Here is a 23,079-nt window from a genome sequence, read left to right on the forward strand (position 1 = left end):
AATTGTTTTTTCAAAATGATACAAATGATTGAATATTACGATACTGTAAGAGTTTTAGCTTACAATTGCAGTTTTCAACCATTTCCGACGAGTTAAAAATGACCAAATGTCGAAATTTTTTTATAATTTTTTTTTATATGCAATTATTTCGGAAATTAGAAAAGTTACAACCTTCAAATATTTTTCCTTTTATTCTACATGAAATTGCGCACATTTTCATATATAAAACTCTATGAAATGCCTAATATGAAATGGAGCAAATTTTCCGAGAATGCGATGTACGCAATTCGGAGATTTATGGCGGAGAATCCGTGCGCGGAGGGAAGAAAAGTTTTTTTCATAAATTCACCATAAATCGAAATATTGTGCTAGAGACTTCTAATTTGTTGCAAAATGAAGGTAAATGATTGAATATTACTAACATATAAGAGTTTTTTAGCTTATTACAAATTGCGTTTTTCGACCATTTCTGGTGATATTCAAACGTTGACCGAACGTGCTTTTTTTTCTAATTATCGTGATTTATATGCAAATATTTCGAAAATGAGAAAAAGCTACAACCTTCAATTATTTTTTGTTGTATTCTAAATGAAATTGCACACATTTTCATATATAAAACTTTATGTAACGGCTAATTTAAAATGGTGCAAACATTACCACAATCGCACATATGATTTTTTCGGAAGAGTTACCGCGCGGACGTAAGGAAAATGTTATTTTTTTCATAAATTCACCCTAAATCGAAATATTGGGCTAGAGACTTCCAATTTGTTACAAAATGAAGGTAAATGATTGAATATTACTAAAATATAAGAGTTTTAGCTTACAATTGCGTTTTTCGACCATTTCGGTAGTCAAAATTGACTGAAGGTTGAAAATTTGTCACTTATCATTTTTTATATGAAAATATTTCAAAACTGATAAAAGCTACAACCATGGATTGTTTTTAGTTGTATTGTGCATGAAATTGCACACATTTCCATATATAAAACTTTATGTAACGGCTAATTTTAAAATGGTGCAAACACTACCACAATCGCATGTATGATTTTTTTCGGAAGAGTTACCGCGCAGACGTAAGGAAAAGGTTTTTTCATAAATTCACCATAAATCAAAATATTGTGCTAGAGACTTCCAATTTGTTGCAAAATTAAGGTAAATAGTTGAATATTACTACAATATAAGCGTTTTAGCTTACAATTGCGTTTTTCGACCATTTCGGTAGAGTCAAAGTTGACCGAAGGTTGAAATTTTGGCACTTATCGTTATTTATACGGAAATATTTCAAAACTGATAAAAGCTACAATCATGAGTATTTTTTGTTGTATTTTAAATGAAATTGCGCACATTTTCATATATAATACTTCATGTAATGGATAATTTAAAACTGTGCAAAATTATGTCAAAGTGACAAAATAATTTTTGAGATGTGTCACTGATACTTTTTAGTGCGATAAGAATGAAATTCATGCTTGCGCGCCTGCGTATTGATTGTAAACAAAACAACGCCTTGATCCATGAACTGCCAGCATCCCCCAAGGCGCGTGATTCAAAAGTTTTTGGCTGGTAGGCCTATAAGTATTTTTCCGCGAATTCTTAAAAAAACTTTTTTGAGTCGACGTATGGTACGTCCATTCGGCAATCGGGGGAGATTTTGACTCGACGTTTAATACGTCCATTTGGCGTTTAAGGGTTGATATAATGTTTAAATTACTAGATAAATCCACATTAAGTTGATCTATAGCCTCAGTAGAGTGGGTGTTATCCAAAAGTTATTTCCTGGGTAAAATATCCTCTTGAAAACTGGTCATTATGCCGGAAGCCTATATTTGATTATACATACAGTTGACCCTCCAATTTTGCAGGTTTCTGGTATGCGTATTTGATTAACCCTTAAACGCTGAAGCGGTATTTTAAAAATCGTCTCCTGTATGCCAGCGGCGTTCGTGAGTGAGCGCTGAATCAGAAAAATTTTTTTTTTCAAAAAATCACAGCACGCTTAGTTTTCAAGATTAAGAGTTCATTTTTGGCTCCTTTTTTTTGTCATTGACTGAAGTTTAGTATGCAACCATCAGAATGGAAAAAAAATATCATTATCATATATAAATATTGGGATATATGACAGCACAAAAAAAAAAATTTCATATATAATTGTTTACAAATCGCGCTGTGAGCAAAACCGTTAAAGCTAACAAATTAATTTTTCTTTTGTTGTATTGTACACTAAATTGCGATAATTTTGGTATATAACACATTGTAAAATGATCAAGGCAACACAGAGAAAATATTATCACAAAATGATGCATTAATTCGTAACTCGCGGGCGTAAAAAAAAAGCTGTTTTCAAAAATTCACCATAAATCAAAATATTGTGCTAGAGACTTCCTGTTTGTTACAAAATGAAGGTAATTGAATGAATATTACTAGACTGTAAGTGTTGTAGCTTACAATTGCAGTTTTCGACCATTTTGGTAGAGTTAAAATTGACCAAAGGACGAATTTTTTCTATTTATCGTTATTTATATGAAAATATTTCAAAACTGATAAAAGCTACAACCATGGGTTGTTTGTTGTTGTATTCTTCATGAAATTGCGCACATTTTCATATATAAAACTTTATATAAAGGCTAATTTAAAATGGTGCAAACATTACGAAAAAATTTATGATTTTTTCGGAAGAGTTACCATGCGGACGTAAGGAAAAAGTATTTCATAAATTCACCATAAATCGAAATATTGTGCTAGAGACTTCTAATTTGTTGCAAACTAAAGGTAAATGATTGAATATTACTAGAATGTAATACTTTTAGCTTACAATTGCGTTTTTTACCATTTCGGTCGAGTCAAAGTTGATCAACTGTTGAAATTATTGCACTTATCGTTATTTATATGAAAATATTTCAAAACTGATAAAAGCTACAACCATGGGTTGTTTATTGTTGTATTCTACATGAAATTGTGTACATTTTCATATATTAAACTTTATGTAACGGCTAATTTAAAATGGTGCTAACATCACAACAATAGGACGAAAAAAATTCTTATTTTTTTCGGAAGAGTTACCGAGCGGACGTAAAGAAACATTTTTTTTTTTCATAAATTCACCATAAATCGAAATATTGTGCTAAAGAACTCCAATTTGTTGCAAAATAAAGGTAAATGATTGAATATTACTAGAATGTAAGGGTTTAGCTTACAATTCTGTTTTTCAACCACTTCGGTTGAGTCAAAGTTGACCGAAGGTTGATATTTTGGCACTTAGAGTTATATGAAAGTATTTCATAACTGAAAAAAGCTACAACCATGGATTGTTTTTAGTTGTATTCTACATGAAATTGCGCACATTTCCATTTATAAAACTTTATGTAACAGCTAATTTAAAATGGTGCAAACATTACGACAATCGGACGAAAGAATTTATGATTTTTTCGGAAGAGTTACCGCGCTGACGTAAGGAAAAAGTTTTTTTTCATAAATTCACCATAAATCAAAATATTGTGCTAGAGACTTCCAATTTGTTGCAAAATAATGGTAAATGATTGAATATTACTAGAATTTAAGAGTTTTAGCTTACAATTCTGTTTTTCGACCATTTCGGTAGAGTCAAAGTTGACTGAAGGTTGAAATTATTGCACTTATCCTTATTTATATAAAAATATTTCAAAACTGATAAAAGCTACATCCATGAGTTGTTTTTAGTTGTATTCTACATGAAATTGCGCACATTTTCATATATAATACTCCATGTAACGGCTAATATCAAATGGTGCAAAAATTGTTAAAGTGACAAAATAATTTCTGAGATGTGTCGCTGATGTTTTTTAGTGTGAGAAGAAAGAAATTCGTGCTTGCGCGCCTAGGTAACGATTGTAAAGAAAACAACACCTTGATCCGTGAGCTCCCAGCATCCCCCAAGGCGTTTGATTCAAAAGTTTTTGCCTATTAGGCCTATAAGTATTTTTCCGCGAATTTAAAAAAAAAAAATTTTATATCGACGTACCATACGTCCAATCGGTACCCAACAGACAATTTATATCGACGTACCATACGTCCAATTGGCGTTAAAGGGTTAATTGCTAAATATTAAGAGCTTTGTGGCCATTTGCATAAACCTGCAGGTGACTTACAAATCCAAGAAAGTTTAGTAGGCCATAAATGTATAAATTACACATCCTTATTAGTCTCCTTATACCATTAAAATACAGTATATGTAAACCAGAGTAAAGCTGTATGCAGTGCTTAAAGTAGAGATATCTGGAAAATCATACTGTACATACATAAAATATATATTTATTTGCTAACATGAATACTTAAGCAATTTTATTAAAGTTAATGAGTTTGAACAGCAACAAATGAGCTGTAGATCTGTGTGCTCTGTTGCTGTGTATTGGCTGCTTTGTTTCAGGTCTTAGCACCACTCATACTTTGTCTCATGAAGTGATTATTAATTTTTGTGGGTCTTGGATCTTAGGTGTGATGTAGCTATATAATCTGTAATTATAAGATCTTCATTAGTTGCCAGATGCCACAGATTCCTTGCTTTACAATCTTTGAATTTTTTAACTGGTTTCCAGCTAGTGCCAGAAGATTATCCTATTGTTAACACCTCAGGTTTTTTAGCTATGAAAAATACAAATTGATTAAAAATGTGTCATATTTAATCAGGCCCAGAAGTGTAAAGCTCTCAGTACTGCAAAGAGCACAAAACGTGAAGACTTTGCAAGATTGCCATGTTAGATTTTGTACAATCTATAGACACATGCTGCATTATCCTACCATTGTTTCAGCCACACCAGCAGGTACATAAGCACTGCATCATGCAGATCTCTCTTTCTCTCTCTCTCTCTTATGTTCTTTGAGAATCATCAGGCAAGTAGAAGGCAAAGGATCTAGCTCTGCAGGTGTTAAACCACCGAAGGCTAATATGATAATTTCAGTAAATTTGGAATGCAAAATATAGGCTGCAGATGGAGCAGCTTCTGCTGACCAAGAAGCAGTTTGGGAGTTTCTGTATACGTACTATCAAGAAGCTTAAAGAGGAACAATAGTTTTCATTGAACAGGTATTCACTGTCTGTAAAACCACTCTTTTATATAATAATTCCCAAGTGGACATTTATTGGGCAAAAAGAGAGATGAACACCAGGTTTTACTGTAGAAAGAGAGATTGATTTTGCTTTTTTGTGCTGAAGCTTTCAATTTTATGATTGGGGCTGCCATGGTTTATAAAACTACTAATACCTGAGCCTTAGAGGAAAAAGGTAAATTACAGCTGTAGTCGTCTAGGTGCATAAAAAATGCCACAGAATATGAAGAACTTTTTTAGATTAGTTTAATTACTGCTTTGTGTGTTTTTTTTTTATTAGTAGTTCTATTGCTGCTTTGTGTTAGGTATGTCAAATGAGGTGGGTAGGAAGTATTTAAGCTGATGTTTACTTTGGATTATACCAGAGATGGATTGCATCTCTACTGCTCTCATGGTTTTTCATTAAATCTTCACCAGAAACCCCTTTTGATAGGGTCAACAGACTAAACCTGAGGGCCCAAATGGGAAGTCAGCGTACTGAGAGACTGGTTAAATGGGAAAGTTATAGGTAATTCAATATGAGGGAATAGAAAATTAAACCGATACACCTGCATGCAGGAGACATCAGCAGAAAGCAAGAATGGATTTGCTCCTTACCCAGACATTTTGAGATCAGAAGACTCGGCAAACTGTTATTGTTATTATTATTTAATAGCCAAAATAATATTAGAGAACAACGCACTGTTTGCAGCAGTAGGCTATCTACAAGTGTGAGAAAAAAGTACTATGTCAGTTGAAGATGAGTGCAAAGGATGTTTATTGTTTTAGTACATTTTATGCAACAAAATAAACTGAACTGATAACATAACTCTGTCCAAGGGTTTGAGATGAGGGTTAACAACTGAAGACTACGCTGGGGAACAGAGCTGATACAATTATAAATATAATAACTTCATCATAAAACTTTTCTGCAAGATGTCCAACTTTTTAAGAAACATTATGTGTAAACTTCTCAAATTTTGCTTTTTTATCAATGACTTCACCTAAAATCTTTAGTCACTAACATTGAAAACCATACCATTTATGTATATGTCAATCTGGATACAAGGCAAAAGTGCTTTGGATCGACTGTCATACGTAAGAATTGTAAAAGGATTAAGCTTCATGCTCCAAAGCATACTCCACTAATGAATATGCGCCTGACCCCTATTCAAGGATTCTGCAACCACAGACCCAATGATGAAGGAAATTGAGTTTGTGACATCAAGTTTTCACATATTTTCTTACCCAAGCAAAATTTGAGTGACAACTGTATGTCAAGAGTAATGTAACAATATAACTTTAATACCTGTATTGTGAGTAGGTCTACTTTTTAATTGCCAGACAATTTAGAGAATTTATAAAGTATTTGTTGAAATGAGCTGCAAGCTGGTTTTCAGCAAGTTTTTTTTTTTTTTTACAATTTATTGGGTTGCTCTAGCTTGTAACTGGAGCCAGTTAGTAATGTTTGAGTCTAGAATTTAATGTCAAGTTTGCCAAGTGCATTATGTGTGTGCATGTGTAAATTATAAAAGGTTAATGAGCTAATGCAGTTTATAACATGTTCAAGGGCACAGGCATATGATTCCATTTTATCATAAAGTTTGTTGTAGATAAATAGGCAATAACCAGTTTTTTCAAGTACATAATTGGTGTTTGTACACAATTCAAATAAAAGTATTTCAAAAATAGCATCTCTTATTTTGAGAGCAAAAAGACTTTGAAATTAATTTATTGTCCCAAATGCATTCTGAGTTGTTGTTATTGTATAGATTAGCTTCACAAAATTACTGAGGCATCCCTGTAGATTTGTAAGGGCTTGGTAGAAGGATTTGTGAAATGTGAAGTAAAAGTTGATGCAAAGTATGTGGGGCGAGACCAAAGAGAGCATGTGAAAATAAAATAGTGTTAATGAAAGTGTGGAAAGGGGTGTTGCTAAATATCTTCAGTACTGTGAAATGGTACTGAAGATAAGTACCATAAAGGCACAATGTAATTGGTACGACCCTTGGAAAGGTTTCCAGATTTGCTAGTTAGTTATTAAGAAGTAGTTTAACCACATCATACTGTTAAGATTCTTAACTATCTCAGGACTTAAGGGCTATCCTTATAGAGTTAAATATAACTTTTGATAAGTTACAGCTTTAAAAACTTTTACAATTGGATAGACTGAAAGTTAATTCTTCTAAGATTTCTTTGATGGTTTTTTTGTCCAATGTGATACTTGCTAATTTGTTGTCTACAGATATTTAAGTATTGCCATAAAATATATTGGAATTAATGTTGTAATACAATCTTTTCATATGGAAATTTGGTCATGAAGAATTACCATAAGTAATTGTGAATTATGAGATGTGCTCAATTTCCAGGCAGATGATACAACTAATTGTTCTCACTAATTTATTTGTTAAAAGTGGAAATCAGGAATGTCACATGCAGTAGAACCCCAGACCTCGACACTAAACTGCTCTAGAAGAAGCATTGAGCTGCGATTCAGTTGAGATCCAAATAAATTTTTTTCCATAAGAAGTAACTGTAAATGTATCGATCTGTTCTTGACCACCAATTATTACCCTAACCTTTCCTTTTTATACAAAACATTATACTTAAATTACAATTATAAATAACTTTAGAGTTAATTAACATAACATATTAGACATCCTTTTTTTTATTTTTGAATACTGTATAAAAATGGCCTATGTCCAGTGCAGCCATATTTCTGATGGTTGACAGCTCCTTAGGCTAGGCTAGGTATAGTAGTTTGTAGTGTAGCACAAATCTTGTTGCTAGTAATAAAACATTGAAAAGCAAGCCTAATTATTATAGTAAATTAATAACATATTAAAAATAAGATCCGTGATTGAATCAAAATGCTGTACTACAGAAAGCCAAAAAACCTAATGTTCCAGCACAAGCGAGTACTTGCTCAAAACTATAGCAGAAGAGTTAGCTGGCTTTGAACAGCAATGCCACCAACAAAAATCATATGGTTCATCAGGTCGGATTCTGGTTTTTTGTTAGAGATCTGATGCAAAATTTACTCAAAATTTTGCTTCAAAACTCCGCCTATTCACAGTTCCGGATTCGCAGCTTCAACTATTCAAGGATTTTCCTGTGGAACGAATATTCAATTCATATGTGGAAAATTTGCCTGTTTGCAGTATTTTTCACAGAGAAATAGTCTTTAATTACTGTACAGGTAGTCCCTGGTTTACGATGAGGGTTCCCTCGAGACGTGTCTTGAGCCGAAAATTGCTGTAAGCAAGAACATCATAAAAAAACATTAAAAAATCTAAGAAAACCTTGCTTTAGTACTTTGGGTTTATTAAAAACTGTGTAAACTGCATTTTTATTGCATTTTTCATAAAAACCTTTAAATATTTATTATTTTGCCTTTTTGGAGTCATATTTCTTCCACCAGATTGGCGTCGTAAGTGCCGTAAACCTGGAAATATTTTCTGTATTTTCATATAATTTTCATGACTAATTGCATTTTTTGTGATAAAACTATTAGATGCTCAGGTATGTATGTATGTGTTTTTTTTTTTTTTTTTTTTTTTTCAAAATATTTAGGCACCTATGTTTATATATGTATGTGTTTTTAGATATGGGTGTTAAGTGTTTGTGGAATCTAGCTTTTTTGTATATGGGACTTACCCAGTAATTATATAGCAATAGTTTCCAACATATGGTAGCCTAATTCAAATTTCGCGGGTAGCGCTTCGATTGTTCAGTGTAGATATACAGTGCCATCCCCCAATGGCAATACTGGGAACAACTAGCAAAGCACTTCATTGTTTCCTGCCATGCGGGACTAAACCTCCTCTCTCTCTCTCTCTCTCTCTCTCTCTCTCTCTCTCTCTCTCTCTCTCTCTCTCTCTCTCTCTCTCTCTCTCTCTCACATTTTATGTATTATCTGTCTCCGAAATATTTGATAGTCAAATATACAATGTTGCCCATTCGGTAACCTCTCTCTCTGTGCGTGTTATTGGCTGTACGTATATATTTCTAATGATAAACTGTTTAAGATGACTTTAAAATTAAATTAATATATTTCAAAGATTAATACAGTAATGGAGTGATAATTGAAGGTATACTATTTGATGTAGGATGATACTTTAAGTATACATTTGGCATCTGAACTGTTTAAGATGACTTTAAACTGTTTAAGATGACTTTAAAATGATTTTAATATATTTCAAAGATTAATACAGTAATGGAATGATAATTTAAGGTATACTATTTGATGTAGGATGATACTTTAAGTATACATTTGGCATCTGAACTTTCAAGATAGGAAGTTATAAGCATTTTTAGAGAGGGGGTTTTTAAGTATTCATGGATTCTAGCTATTCACAGGGGTGTCTGGTACTCGTCCCCTGTGACTAGAGGGGTTTCAGTATATAGACATTATCAGTACTACGCCAAGGGTTACTGACATTTTCTGCCTTCATTTGCTTCATTTTTGTCTCAGGATTAATCTTTAAATACTAATGAAGTTTTATTGATGGTTGTCATGCTGTTTTGATTGATTTTTTTTCATTATAGGAAGCAAGTAATCCTCCCAAGGGTGGCCACACAATCAAGCCGAACGAACCACCACGAAAATCCATCAGTAGTTGGCTAGCTAAGTGTACTATCCTATGATCTCCTTTGTGGTGTATTCTAGCTCACCTTATTATGGAAGTGTCTTGGTTATGCCAGGAAGTAGTTATGATGGTAGTCAGGAAGTGATTGGTTTAACTGTGTGCTTACCCTGTGATTGTTGCAACTTAATGAGAACAGGCTTGAAAGGCTGTGTTTGCTGGCATGTAGTATAACTACATACCAGTATCTTAACAATCTTCACAGACCTTTGGGCATTAGCCAGGGACCCTCTGGTTTTCAGAAGTGAAGTTTCAGTTCAATTGTAAATGGAAAAGAATTTAAAGATAAAATGGATAGGGTATTTTGAAGACAATTCTTATTGTACTTTGTTGTCAATTAAAATATTTTTTGCTGTTTGATGGACTGCAACCATATCTAAATATAAAAGTGTTGCAACATCATCATCTGTTGGTTAGGCATTTCTTGTGTCAGCATCTGTTTATGCTATGCATCTGTGATTGTAGATATGTCCATGTATGTGATTTAGAAAGTTGTATGTTTATATTCTTGTTTGTATAATTTTCAACTCCTACATTGAAATTTCTCCTTTGTCCTACATATATTTCACAGCAGATCTAAGATGTACAGCACAATATCCATCCAGTAAGGTGTAATTCCAGTCAGCCATGTTGTAGCCATAAGCCATGATGGCTGTGCTTCACTCATATGACACTGTACTGTATATAGAATAAGAGTAATTAGGAAGCAATATCAATATATTTTATGAACTCGCCCTTTTGCAAATCATATACCGTAAAGTATAAGATTTTCTAATAGTTGAAAGCTAATTGTGCTCATTATTTGCAAGTTTATATATGCCATGCACGCTTGAAACATCATTTTTATAACATGGGAACGTTTTTTGAAACCAGAGGATACAACTTTTGTTAGGAAGTTTTTGTTAGTGACAATTTTCTGGGATAATAGTCTATATGTCTTTGAAAGCAGTTTAATTCTTCCATATATTTAGATTGAAGTAAGAGATGGTTAGTAAAATTGTATAAAGTCTTGTAGGCACACAGTTTTAGGTCTTATTCAATGTCTGTTAAATTCTCCATTTTCTTCAATTTAATACAAAGCTGAACCATGAGCTTACTCTTAGAATTTTACTGTAGATGTCAAGTCTTTTGGTTGTTTCAGATCTGCATGATTGGTATTTTGTAAGTACTGTAAATTTCCATTTATAGAATTCTTGAGCAATGTGATTAATGGTACTTCTTTGTTTCATGCTCATAATTTTAATTATGATTTTTTTTTTATACATATAACTAACTTTTCCTATGGTTTCAGATTGCTTATTTTTCCAACAGATGGATGATTATTAACTCATGATTTAATTGCAATTATGCTATTTTGGAATTATAAGATTTTGAGTAAAAAAGAAACATGAGTCATAATTAATGGCATAATCACATATTATTATCTTCATTTGAACTTGAAATTGGCTCTACTACTAATAGTCTCTGGTGCCACAACAGTGATTTTGTATGTTTACAAAATTGCTTCAAGGACTGCCCTCTTAATAAAAGGATATCCATGTAACCCATGGTGTCTATGTAAACATAAAGGTATGTAATTTTGAAAATTTGAGAGGTGTTATGGAGCCATAAAGGTAGCTATGAAATTGTGTAAATGTGCAGTGTTTTCCATTATGATTTAGTTCCTTGTTATCAGGTACCTAAATGTTTCCTACCTGTCCATTCCAGTGTGTGTTTATTTCTCTTTTTGAAGTCATGAATATTTTTTTTTTTTTTTTTGCTTACTATTTTATTTTTCTTTCATGATGGTGCATTCTTCTCAGTGTCATACAAACCTTGCTAAAGTTTTGTGGAAGATAAGATTCCTTGTACGTATATTGTTAGCGTTCTTTTTGCAGTGTGTGGTTATGACCTTCTTCAAGCAAGTACCTATCTGCTATTTATACAGGTCACTGGATCAAGTCTGGCTTTAACTTAGGTTTTGTGTGTTTAGTTAACTCATGCCCTTTTATGTAAATTGCTGGAATTATGCTGACAGTTTGCCCAGTTGAAAATATTATAAATTGAGCCAAATTTAAGTCTAAGTTACACAAAGCTATATATCTTAAGTCTACAGAGACTTAATGTAGAATGTGTGGGTCTTTATTGTTTCGTATTAAACTATTTGTAATTGAGGTCAAATTATATACGTATACCATTTATTCTGCATGATGCACCTTGAGGAGTTGGAATATGACTTTAGTTCCCAAGGATAAATTTTGGTCAGTCAGATTTCTCATGTTTTTGTTTTTTTCATTCACAAGGTTAAATAAGCTATTTTTTTCCCAAACCACATACAAGCATCATATCCTCTTAGAATTTTGAAATGTTTATTAACTAATCAGAGTCTGTCTACAAGAGAAATTCTATTTTACTTGTGCTTGTGTGGCTAACAGTGGCTGACAAGTTTGGGAAATAATCCTTTTTGCAGTTGAACAAAGCACAGCCTTTGCTAGCTAAGGCCTACAGTGGTTTAAGAGTACATACCCACATATCACCAAATGGTCACATCATCATTCTTGGCTTAACTCAGTTGAAGGAACTTTTATTGCTAGGTAAGCTCTTGTGTGTTTTTCTTTAACCCCTGCAGCATTTAGTTAGTGCCTTTCAATTGTTATTTATAAAAAAGATATTTTTGTATGAATTATCTACAAGCAATATTTGTTGAATATACAGCGTTTTTAATAAAGAAAAAAAGATCTGAATGTAAGTGACTGGCATTTACCAGCTCCAAACTGAAAATTCCTTTGTTACATATTCAGTCAAAAGAGTTGTGTATTTATTATCAGATGATAATGTGCTTTTTCTTTACTATGTTAAGATTAGAGTGTGATACTCTGATATGTGCTTCAGGTGTTGAGTAGTCATTTGCAGATTGTGAAAGTTATATTTTTCACATGTGCATTTGCGTTTTGATATTGCTGAGTGTCTTGCATTACTTCTAAGTGGAAGGTAACAGGTTAATTAAAGAAAAGAAGAAAGCATACCAACTCTGGCAGAGAACAGGCAGAGAAGTGATTAGAGAGGTCTATAGGGAGAAGAGGAGGGTGCCAAAGAGGAAGATTTGGAAGGATTGAATACAGAATTTCAACTTCACTCTCAGATGAAAGCAAAAAAAAATTATTATAAGATGGATAATGAAAGGTGGATAATATTGTAGTAAATGGGGATATTGTTTATGTATGTATAGGATGAAAATTAAGAACGTTTGACAAGAAAGAAGACAGAACAATGGAGACAGTATCTGAGATTCTGCTGAATGAAGAGTATGCTCAAGAACTGGAGAGTTAAGATGAAACTTTGACCATGATAGAATGTGATTTCCAGAGAGGATAAGGCAGCCCTTAAGATAATGAGAATTATGAAGTAAGTCACAGTAGAGCTGAGGGAAATAGATTGAAGCTATTATAGAAGTGGAATTAGAATAGTAATTTAAAGTGCATCATAAAACAATATATGTACAGAGAAAATAGTTGTGCTGTAGAATGGGAAAAATTGTTGGGAGTAAGATTGGTGGAGCAGGTTTTGAAATTATGGAAGTTGGTGGTTCAGGAAATATTGAAAAAAATCTCATCATTAAACAACTGTCAGTGATTTTTTTTCTTTTAGGAAAAAAAATCACATACGTTTTATTCTAGGTGTATGGATCTGTTGCAGAGATTTGACAAAGAGTACCAGACCACAAATAAGATGGACAGTGAACAAGCAGACACTAATTAAAAATATGTAAATGATAGGTTTGTTATAACACAACATCCATATTTCAAGCAATGACAGGTATATAAAAATCTAGAGGTAAATGTTGGTTTCCATGAAGGATCAGCACAGTGACCTCTAATGTCTATCATCATAATTGTAAGAGCTTCAAAGGTATAAAAAGAGAGCCTTTGGGAGTTATTGTATGATGACAGCCTGGTGTTGATAACAGACTTAAAGGAAGAGCTATTAGAAAAGTAAAAATATCAAAAACAGATTAAGAAGGCTACAAAAATCAGTTTTAACAAAACAAAGATTATGATAATCAGAAAGGTTGAGATGGTCTGCATGTGATGTTTTGTAATGATAGGAGTTTTGAGTTGAGATTTCAAAATTTAGTAATGTGTAGGGTGTAAGTTTTAGCATTTTTAGCTTTTTCAGGACACTTGCTGGAACAGTTCCATATATCCCAATGTATGGCCTGTGGTAAATTCTGCGTAGATGAATCTGGGTTGTTTCTTGTCAGCACACAGTTATTACTCACACTATATATATGTTAATGTGATTGTTTAATTCTGGCCTGAAGGATTTTTTTTTACAACAAATCCTTTAGGCTTGAATTAATTAAAGAACCGAAGGTTTGTTAGTTATGAAAAATACAAATTGATTAAAAATTTGTCATTTTCGTTATATGGTAATGATCTAGTTGAGGTACCTTTTATTATAATGGGTTGTAAGCCCGAGCACAATAATATGTAAGTATCTCAAGCAGCCAAGGGCAGAAAATATTAACTTGATTCTGGTTTGAAGGGTTTGTTTTATTGATGAAAGTTAAACATTGTCACATTAACATAGTGTGTGAGAGCAAATAATAACAAGAACTCGGATACTTCTTCGTAGCATTTACTCACATTATATGGTGAGCGACAATATATAATTTTCGTCCATAAACACTTCTGGTCAGAATTGAATCCAGAATTTTTATTCTGCTAGTACATGTGAGGTACATACTACATATTATTATTATTATTATTATTATTTTTTTTTTTATCACAGTCCTCCAATTCGACTGGGTGGTATTTATAGTGTGGGGTTTCGGGTTGCATCCTGCCTCCTTAGGAGTCCATCACTCTTCTTACTCTGTGCACCATTTCTAGGATCACACACTTCTGCATGAGTCCTGGAGCTACTTCAGCCTCTAGTTTTTCCAGATTCAGGGATCTTGGGATCGTGCCTAGTGTCCTATGATTATGGGTACAATTTCCACTGACATATCCCATATCCTTCTTATTTCTATTTTCAGGTCTTGATACTTATCCATTTTTTCCCTTTCTTTCTCTTCAACTGGTGTCCCATGGTATTGCGACATCAATGAGTGATACTTTCTTCTTGATTTTGTCAATCAACGTCACGTCTGGTCTGTTTGCACGTATCACCCTATCTGTTCTGATACATAGTCCCAGAGGATCTTTGCCTGATCGTTCAAAACGCATAAATCTTTTGCCTTTTATTATTATTATTATTATTATTATTATTATTATTATTATTATTATTATTATTATTATTATTATTATTATTATTATTATTATTATTATTATTATTATCATCATCATCAGAGTATAATAATAGCAAAGACAATGACATAGGATAGGTCATAGACAGAAGCTGTCATTGTACACTACTTTGACAAATTAGTGTGGACATGAAAATCAATTTGGCTGACTGATAGAAAGCTTCAAACTCATTTTGACTAATGGAAAACCAAGAGGAGACCAATTGCTCACATTGTCAGGCAAGAATTTTATATTGAATATTTTAGAGACTGGTCATACTTGAGATCAAGACAAGACCATTCATAAAACAAGGATATTGTATGTTACATGAGCAAGGTCATTAATTTAGATTAAAGTTGGATAGACAGTGGCAGATACTTTCTGAATACAAGGTAGACAAGTCCTCTTGACATTTCCAGAACTAGAGAATGTAATGACCTATCAAGCCCATGTTTAGTTACTCCTGTCAAGCCTAGTTTGTGTTCCAACTTTTTGGTATTAGAATGAGAAAAGTGGGCACTGATTCTTAATATACAAGGACAGTGTCAAGTTGAAATAGACAAATATTGCTAATCAGGGTTGAGGAAAGGAAATTATGATTCTTGGAACTATGGATGGCAAAAGGAGTTGAAGATCTTGTTTCTTTGTCTCATGAGAGCAGTATTATAAAGTATAGCATCACTTATCATTGTATGTACCAGACAAGTGATGTTGCAGTGAGGTAAGAAGTGGTGTCATTCAACTAAGGTAGACCAGAGTATATAAATCTATACAGATTTACAATCTATAGCTCTCATTAACTGATCATTTATGGTAACAATGAGAAAGTGTGTAAGGATTCACCCCAGTACAGTAACCATTATTTTATTTTTTGCATTCATAATGAGCTTGCATTAAAATTGAGTAAGCTGAAAAGATTTAAGCCCTTACTAGGCTTCCACAAAATGGAATATGTGTGTGATTGATAGAAAGTAACCAAGAAAAGCATTGTTGCATGAAAATGAAAATAACAAAAAATAAATTACTGCAAATACATAAATTTAAAAAAATCATGACTACATATAGGATGCCTAACAAAATTATTTCATAGGATTTGACCATATATTTTCAAGTGCTCCAAAAGTGAAAAACAAATTCAGATGTCAAATCAAAATGAGAGCAGGTACATGAGGCAATGAAACCTGTCATATAAAAGTAAAGCTAAACACTGTTGCCGGAGTTTTAGTTCAAATCTAGCCTCCTGTACTGATTGTTCCACTCACTGACCTGCTCAAGAAATCTTTCAAGGTTGGTATCTATTGTGCTTCATTGTGCAATTGTGCCAGTATAATGGCTATAGTTTTTACATTGATTGCATACTGTAATCATTAATTGTCAAGCCTGACAGTCTTGTGTCTAAGAGTTTTTAGCAACAGAATAGTTTGTGGAAACACTTGTGATGACAAAGGTTAGTACAGTATATCACCTTGATAACCGATGTTACTAGGTATAAGATAGATATTTTTATCTAGGTAAAGGAAACACTGGGAGGAATCTGAACAAGCTTCAATTCTTATTCACTCTCAAACATGTATGGTAATAACTTTCGTCTGGAACTCGTAATCATCACCATCATTACTTCTAACACTTCCATGATGCCACCAAGGACCTATGTGAAAAATGACCCCTCTTATCCTCCCTTCCTTACCTTTCCACAAATCTCCAGCCTCCCTTTCTCATAGTTGGGTCTTCCAACTCTTCTGGCATCTGCAAGAACCCACTTGACAATATTACTGTACATACTATTCTCCCAGGCTTGTTCAAGGAACATGGCCAAGCCATCGTCATCTCCCTTACATCATAATCTCATCTAAATATGGAATTATTGTAATTTCCCGTATGGTATCATTTCTAAGTGTATTTGGTTGTCTGACTCCTAATCATCTTGAAGTTTTTATATAGAATTACTGGAAACATTTTTTTACCAGATACTTATGTAATTTTAATGACAACACCTAAACTTTATTTCTTCACATTTTTTGGGTACTTATCATTACAAACCCTTAAGATCCAAATGAAGAAATTCTGATGTAGGTAGAAGGATTTGAACCCACATTCAGTATATCAGAATTAGATAATGTTAACCACCTTACCAGGAAGAAGCCTTATTCTCAAATTGACAAAATCTTACAGATGTTTCAGTGTCATAGCATGATCTGTGTCCATTTAGCAATACAGATCATGCTAAACTTACATATCTTAATTTTGTAGGTTTATTCAGTCTATTTGGTTTTTAAGTCATATTCAGCCATCTATTGTTTGATTGTTTTAATTAGTTTTACTAAATTGCAACTTGAGGGAACCTGTACTGGATATCATTGTTCAAAAATAAGTAAAAGATTCAACCTCATTCCTATTCCTTTCTCCATGTAATGTTATCTCTAACGTTTGTGCTTAGTACTCGGTCCTTTTTCTTTTTTCTTTTGTTTCATCACCCTAGATATATAATGCAATCTATTATGCAAGCTTTGTAAATCTTGCAGTGTTTTGCTGATTACAACAGTATTATCTGCATATTCTGTTAAGTGTGTATTGTTACTCAACTCAGAACATTCTCTTTGACCACTTTTTTTTTTTCTTTATAGAAATACGTAAATGGGAGTCAGCAGAAATGAAATAACATTCCCCATGTAACAACTCACTATTTACTGCTAATATACTTGACAAGCATGCAAGAATCAAACCCGCGACCATCTACTTTGTATGTGAATAACTTCAGTTAGGTTTACATATTTAATGGGAATGCCATTGTGACATGAGCCCTTCCATAATAGTGGTCTGTTGATGCTGTCAAATGCAGTCAACATAATTTTTTCTTGTATGCAGGCTGACTGAAAGGAAGCACTTGTTTTAAGATTCAAATAAATATTTTTAAGCCTTCAAGTAACCTTTCAAGATCAACAACTGGTATGATAGAGATTGGCTTGTAGTTACTGAAGTCTGCTTTAGTTCCCATAAAATAGACAAAGTATATAACTTTCTTTTCAGATAGGTATTTTTGGAATGAAACGTGATTTGGGTGTAGTAAGTGATGTATGTATCAGAAACAGGCATCCTTGGGAAGACAAATGATGGCCATGCTAGTTTTAATGCTGGTTTATAATGTCAGATCAGTAAGTCAGTCTCACCCATCTTCATGTCTTCAGTGATGACATTTGTAAACATCCCCACAGTGATAACCAAGTGTAAATGTCGCTAAAATGATTATAAGTGTGAATGTTCCCAGAGTGAGGCAAGTAACAGAAAGAAATTTTAGTATACATCAGGTGTGCTGTATCTTAGGTCCAAATGGTTTGTCCTAATTATCTCAAAGGGGAGGGATTGTAGATAATATAAGCAGTGTAAAATGAAATTTTAAAAAGTTTAGGAAAGTCACGTTTTGATGAAATAACAATAATAATAAGCAAAAGAAATATATAAACTTTTTAGTGCTTGAATCGGATGATAATACCTATTGATATAATAGCTTGAAGTTAATCATGAATCCTTTTTCATGTATTTATTCTTGTGCTTATTTTATCATGACAGAACTTTGTGGCTGTGCAAGTGAGACAGGATTCACACTGGACAATGCCATTTATCGTAATGAAACTTATAGTTTTAGTTTTTTGAGTAGTAATATATCATCAATGATATGCATATTTTCTATGCTATGATCACTCTGACCTAATCCTGAGGCCAATGTGTGTTTTGTACTTCAGGTCTTGTAGTGCAAGCCAAAGAAAATCAAACTAAAATGATAAAAAACAAAAACAAAAGATAATCAGAAACCCTGGGAAAAATGGGAAGGACATGGTTCAACTTAAGGATCTACAATACTGATTGTATTCATGGGATGCTTGCATATTTTATTCTATATAAAATCAAATGCCATGTAATTCAGTTGTTCACATACTATAATGATTTAAACCCCTCAAATTAAAAGTATGAAAAGAGCAAAATTCTTAAACTACAGTATGTGCAAGACATGCTTGTTCTTAATTGAAAAATTTTTATATCTTTTATAAAACTCAAGTAGTTTCAAAATTTTTTCTCAGATTTTAGTGAATCTGTTTTTGGAAGATTTTTTTTTAATTAGAAAGGTTTCTTATAATATAGCTGTTTAGTTTTTTCATCAAAAGACTCAGTAGTTCAGACATTTCTGTAAATTTTTTTAGTTCAAAGTACCTTTACTATTACAAGTTAGTTGTTAAGCTGAGGAGGATGCACCTCATTTATGCTTTGATTTAATATGTATATAATTTGTATTACTTAACAGGAAGTCATACTCAGTTTGTTCAGTGTTTGCTTGTGTGTTCCTTGTCAGCTTTTTCAAGATATTTTATGGTGTTACATAGGCAAAATGTGAACGTAACAAGAATATCTTTGTGATTGAAGTATGTTTAGCAGTGAATGTTTTTCTTTTTCAGCTGTAGCTTTGGCAAAGATTAACATTTTGCTATATAGTAAAGAAGCAATTTTATCTATAGAATTTTGTAAGATATAAAGAAGTTTAGTACTGTATTTTAATCCTGAATTATTGGTTTAATAATGTACATATCAAATCTTTTTTATAAATGAATATAGAAGTATATTGGGCTTATGCTCCCAGTGTATGGAATAGAATATTTATGAGAATTAAGCAACCAAAAAGTAATGCCAAACATTTATCAAAGCATGCAAAAGCTGCAGGCAAATTTTACTTTATATTTGTTAGTTTTCACTGTTATCAAATTCAGTAATAAGGGTTATATATAGTTTACCAAAAGGCTTACATCTTTAGGCTGGTGAATTATCTATAGGAGCTTTTTTTTTTTTGAGTGTGAGCTTTTGCATTTCTTGAACGTTACCATTCGCATCATTGCCAAGTTTTCGGTGATTAGCTTACAAAGATAGTTATTTTTACAGAATTTTCATCATCCATCAAAGAGTACTTGGGACCATTCAACTGAGTCATGCAATAAACTTTTATTTCTCTTATCATGATGTACTGTACTAAAAGAATATAAACGGCCATGGCATTTGCACGACATAGATTTTGGATATGGTTGCCAATTTGTGGTGCGTAAATGAAACCATGACAGTCTGAAGTTACATGGTCCATAGTATATTTAGGATAAATTTTATACTGTATGCTGATATCAACTTACTTTTCTTTCACTACATTTTGATAAAAAATGAAATGCAGGTAAACAACGAGAAGGGAAGTGATTTCTTTGAGCTATAATTGATTTTTTTCTATTTTGTGTAATATATATACATACTGTATTACTGTTTTCTTGAAATTGGCTCTTTTGCCACTGATATCCATGACATTGCCATGTTTCTTCTCCATTTGCTTGTGTATATCTGTTCATTGCAAACTTGTTAAACAAATGGCTGCATCTTACTGTGTTCCACTATATGAAAATGCTCAATTATGTAAATAGAGCACAGGCATTGATACAGATTTAAAATGATTACTCATAAAAGTTTTAAGTTCACCCAGCTAACTGTACTTAATCGTACTGTATATGGTAGTTTCAGCCCCATGAGAAAAGTCTCCAGGTATCTGAAGTATGTCTTGTATACTTTGTGTTTATAGAACAAATTTATTTCACATAAAATGTATGAGAACTTAATTTTCTTTAATTGCAGCACATTAATTTGGAAGTAAAAGGGAAGTTTTTTTTTTTTTTTTTAGACCAGATTGGAGAATACATAGCTCAGACTTTATTGTAGAATAAGTAAAATGGTACATACTTTTTCAGATTATTTGGGACATTTAAAATGTTTCCAGGATAATACACATGGAATATGTTTGGAACATTTGTAATGTATCCATTGTAATACATGTGGTTTATAATCTCCCTATGGACCCAATAGCAATGTCAAGTGTTAGCAGATTTGATATGGCATATGAGTAATAACTGTAGTTTGTGTACATAGATTTTTTCTATGTGTACCTTGTCAACTGTAAATGTTTATCAGAGTATTTGTTTTCTTTTGCCATCACTTTTATAGATAACAGTGCAAAAACTTAAATAAAAATATTACAGCTTCTTAATTCATAGTAGTATTTAAAAATCCCTAGAGTGGTACTTTCTGTTAGTCCTTAAGCAAGCTACTTATATAATTGTGTGATTGCCAATGGATGGCAGTCTAGTTGTTTACAGATGTCTTTTTTTGAAGTTTGCCATTCTAAAGTACAGTTTCATGGAACTATGGAAAGGGGAAAAAAAGGAGTGCTACAAGGTTTATGTTTAGACAGTGTTCCTTTCTTATCACCATTTATGTATCAATATATAAATAACAAACTTTTAAGGAAATAGGTTTTATCTGATGTACCTAACCTATAGTTTCTTCTTGGACAGTATGCCGAGGTTTTTGCCAGAGCACCACACCATCAAGTACATAGTTGAGCCGCAGGCAGGTTCTACCATTGGAGTTGTTGATGAATTCCAAATTATGCTAGGTCTTGAGGTCTTTGGGCTACATTGCTGGTGGAACTGTCCATAACAAGTGTACACCTTACTTGTAGTTTGCTTGATCATAGTGCATGACATCCTCCCTTCTTTCATATTCCCTGAATTCTCCAGTGCAATATGCTGTCATAAACCAAAAACCAGAGGCAAATAATGTAGTGGCTTACCAATTAAGTCCAACAGCTCCACATCCAGTGAGCAAGTGTTCAGTAGGAATGCCATGGCTAGAGTGATATGTCATGGCATGGTGACGATGTGTGGAAAATGTGCATCCACTGTTGCAGTGCAGGGATGCCACTCTGGAGAGAGAGAGAGAGATGGTATGCAGTCTTATGAAAGAAAGAAGTTTTTATGCACATTTCTTCTTATCCCAGAGGTACATCATGCCCAAATTTACTTTAGCCATTCAGTAAAGTTGGAGGTACTATCAAGAGGGAAGACATGAAAGGAAACTCTTTCATTGGGAGTGAGATGGGTTGGCAGAGTTGACTGTTAGGATGATGTGGAAGAACAGGAATGCCATTAAGAAAACTGAAGACTTATGGAGTGTCTGCAATTGATCACCAAAGCAGGATAAGCAACCCCGCTATGATTTTGATGGAACACTTTTATTTTATGCATGTTTCTGCTTATCTCAGAGCTACATCATGTATGAATTGACTCGACACGTCGGCCATGCAGTATAGTTGGAGGTTATCAAGAGGAAGCATAGTTAAAGGTTATCAAGAGGAAGGAAGAAGGGAAAGGGAATGGTTTCTTTGAGAGTGAAATGGGACTGGCAGAGTTGACTGTTAGGATGAGATTGAAGAAATTTGTAGAGATGTAGAGAAAGTCTGCACTTGATAGCCGAAGAAGAGTAAGCATCCCTGCTATGATTTATGGACCAAAATCGTGCAACCTTTACAGGGACTAAGATGATGGAAGGGGTACCCCTGCCATCTTGGTACATACAGAAACAGGCCTTGGGTTTTTTTTTTTTTTTTTTTTTTTTTTTTTTTTTTTTTTTTTTTTTTTTTTTTTTTTTCCTTTCATATATAGCGGCACAGCAGAAGCTAGGAATACAGAAGGAATTCATGGCTTCTGTTTGCTGGCTGGTTCATTTCCTGTAAAAAGCACCTCAGTGGCTTGATCAGTATGGTCTTGACCTGCCCCCTTGGTGGCCATGAGTTCGATTCTCGGGCATTCCATTGAGGTGTTAGAGATGTGTATTTCTGGTGATAGAAGTTCACTCTCGACGTGGTTCGGAAGTCACGTAAAGCTGTTGGTCCCGTTGCTGAATAACCACAGATTCCATGCAACATAAAAACACCATACAAACAAAGAATTTCCTGTAAAACATTAACAAGCGTGGGTTACATAAGATGTGGCCAGTCATCATACGTACTGCTGCCCATCCAAGAACATTCATAACATGGATGGCAATAGTGTCCGTGGGTACAGGAGTGCAAACAGGTGGATGACCAGCAGTATTTTTCCTGACATGCTGAAAACACACTGCATTGTGGATGCCAAGGCAAAGTGTCAAGAGCTTTGTATTCAAATCGAACTGCTGTTGGTCATGGACAGCACACAGGGTAATCACATGTGGTTAAAGGACACCAGCAATAATTTCAAGATTGT

At 33.3% G+C, this 23,079-nt stretch overlaps 1 protein-coding gene across 1 annotated transcript in view; it reads left to right on the plus strand.

The window, feature by feature from the left end:
* The window catches only part of LOC135198055 (ras-related protein Rab-8A-like), a 128,918-nt gene extending 107,877 nt beyond the window's left edge, over positions 1-21,041 (plus strand). Inside the window, exon 5 of the mRNA XM_064225449.1 lies at positions 9,613-21,041. Coding sequence (XP_064081519.1) covers positions 9,613-9,711 — 99 coding nt within the window. The 3' untranslated portion in view covers positions 9,712-21,041. The remainder of the gene's footprint in view (positions 1-9,612) is intronic.
* Positions 21,042-23,079: the final 2,038 nt, after the last annotated feature.

This window comes from Macrobrachium nipponense, chromosome 21 (assembly GCF_015104395.2).
Source record: "Macrobrachium nipponense isolate FS-2020 chromosome 21, ASM1510439v2, whole genome shotgun sequence".
Taxonomy (NCBI): Eukaryota; Metazoa; Arthropoda; class Malacostraca; order Decapoda; family Palaemonidae; genus Macrobrachium; species Macrobrachium nipponense.